Source organism: Trichinella spiralis, assembly GCF_000181795.1.
Source record: "Trichinella spiralis strain ISS 195 chromosome Unknown Scfld755, whole genome shotgun sequence".
NCBI lineage: Eukaryota > Metazoa > Nematoda > Enoplea > Trichinellida > Trichinellidae > Trichinella > Trichinella spiralis.
Window position 1 is genome coordinate 1 of NW_003527694.1, and position 2,292 is coordinate 2,292.

Here is a 2,292-nt window from a genome sequence, read left to right on the forward strand (position 1 = left end):
GTGATTTTCGTTGTTGCGTCGTGTAGTTGTCATGGAATTGTGAATCCTGTATATCGATGCTTCAAGTATCAATGTCGGAAATTCATCATGATGATTACTTGAGAAATTGCTGCGAAATGGTTTGCCCTAAAGCTTGCTTGGAAATGTATGAAATATTTGAAAAGAATATGACAAGGAATTTATTTGAAGCATATGAAAGATGTATCGTTTTATGTGGCTTATTCTATTCTTACTTGTAAAAGTGAATTTCATCAATACGTGCTTATTGAAAATGATTTTGAAAATCTGCTCAATGTAAAATCGAATGCCAGTAGTCGTGATCAATATATGAAACATTACAACAATTTGAATGATAAAATGCCGCTTTATACAATGAAGCATATTTACGTTAGGTATTGGATTATTTGTTAATTTTTCAATTTGCGTTAATTTAATTAATTTAGCAATGGCATATATATGCTGATGTTGCTCATTCGCGACATTGTTGTAAATACTCCAGCAGTAAATGTTGGAAGAGATGAAATGGCCATCTGCACTGCTGAAATTGTGGAAAAAATTATTTCGTTTTACAAATGTTTGAAATATTTCAGTGCTGATGGTCGTGAGAATTTTTTCAATCATGATCCAAGTATATGGAATTTTGTTTATTATGTTCAAATTAATATTGATTGATTGAACTTATTTCTTGATAATTGCTTGAATAATATTTTATTTTTTAGCGGTGAGTTACGTTGACACATTATACGCGACACATTGCTTATTGGTGAACAGTATGCAATTGCTGAGCGAAGGATGCAACGTGAAGTTTCCATTTTTGGAACTTTTGCATGATTTACGTAGAGAAGCCACTTTACAGTTTCAAGCTTATATCAACAGTTGCAGCACAATTGTAAACAAGTATTTAAAATCATTAGAAGGTGAATCAGTTGATTTGATGAATAATAATTTTATTTGATATTAAATTAATTCAGAATTTGACGGTTTGTTGAACAATGGTCGCATTAAAGGGTATCACACAAGCTTGGATTTGTTGTACGCAAAATATGAACGATGGAAAATAAAATGGCAGCATAAATTGCCGAAGAAAATATGGCAGGCAGCAATTGGTCAGCTGATCAGTATATCAATGGAATTTTTCTGTAATACTATTTTGAAAATAGGCATTCTTAACAGTGTTATGAGAAAAAACTTGAAAAGTCTTATATCACCATTTATATCGAAATGTAGAAAATTATTTGAAGTAAGCGACTGATCGGAATGAATATTTTTAACGTTGTGTTTTTAAATTTAAACATATTTCGTTTAATAACGTCATATTTGTATTTATTTTGATGTACAATATTGCTAATAATTGATTTCAATTAGAATTGTAATAATTTCTACATAATTCACCGATAAGTTATATATATATATATATATATATAATTATTTATTTATTTTGTTTATTAATTTTCAAGATCGATACCTCCGAAGAAATAGAAACAGTTTGTAAAGATTGGCAACGCTTCAACGAAATTTTTTTCATTATTCATTCCAGTGTAAGCCAAGTTGAATTACGTTGGGCAAATGGTTCAGGCCCATTGGCTGTACATTTAACTGCAGAAGAGCTGTGTAAATTTTTAAGTGCGAATTTTCAACATACAAGATCACTCAAAAACTTATTATCTAAAATAAAGGAATGATTATTATTAATATCATTTCTAATGCTTTGAACTGAATTGAATTGAAATACATTTCAAATGATTTGGATTAGAAATTCCGTGCATTTATCACGTATTGCATACGTTGAAAATTTATGAAACAAACAAATTCATTTTAGTTTGCTTGTTTTTAATACACTGCAATATTTTATGAATATAATGAGAAATGTAGAAGTAGAAATCAGATCAGTTCGGTTGTAACATTGACAAAACTAAATAACATGACGCAGACGACGCGGAGCATCAACAACTGCAATAATCTCTATTCAGCAAACATTCAAGTGAACAATAATAATAATAACATTATCTGTTTTTTATCACTTCAGTAATATGCATGGTGCATTTCAGCTTTACACTTTTCTGCTCTTTTCATTGCATAGCTTATATTTGCATAAATCAAAATCAAGAATAATAACTTATGAAAACAAATTCACTTTCAAACATTTACTTAATATTGTGCTTCACTATCATAATCATTGTAATACTTTTATTATAATAAGTTTTAATATAGTCGCCCGGGGAGAAAATTGATTACAAATGCTTGGGGATTAAATAAATTCACAATTCATTTCAAATTATTCAGCTCATGCAT

At 29.2% G+C, this 2,292-nt stretch overlaps 1 protein-coding gene across 1 annotated transcript; it reads left to right on the forward strand.

Moving 5' to 3' along the window:
* Positions 1 to 56: 56 nt before the first annotated feature.
* On the forward strand, positions 57 to 2,256 carry Tsp_13586 (conserved hypothetical protein). Its single transcript, XM_003370432.1, has 8 exons — positions 57 to 119; positions 190 to 392; positions 444 to 628; positions 720 to 917; positions 972 to 1,174; positions 1,458 to 1,609; positions 1,873 to 1,981; positions 2,212 to 2,256. The coding sequence occupies exons 1-8, from the start codon at positions 57 to 59 to the stop codon at positions 2,254 to 2,256; spliced, it is 1,158 nt and encodes a 385-aa protein (XP_003370480.1).
* The last annotated feature ends 36 nt before the right edge of the window (positions 2,257 to 2,292 follow it).

What these genes read in the sequence shown, in the direction of transcription:
- Tsp_13586 (XM_003370432.1), top strand. Translation starts at nt 57, where the DNA reads ATGCTTCAAGTATCAATGTCGGAAATTCATCATGATGATTACTTGAGA. An exon ending in GTATTTAAAATCATTAGAAG is followed by an intron (nt 918 to 971) that starts GTGAATCAGTTG and finishes AAATTAATTCAG; the next exon opens with AATTTGACGGTTTGTTGAAC. An exon ending in CATTTAACTGCAGAAGAGCT is followed by an intron (nt 1,610 to 1,872) that starts GTGTAAATTTTT and finishes TGAGAAATGTAG; the next exon opens with AAGTAGAAATCAGATCAGTT.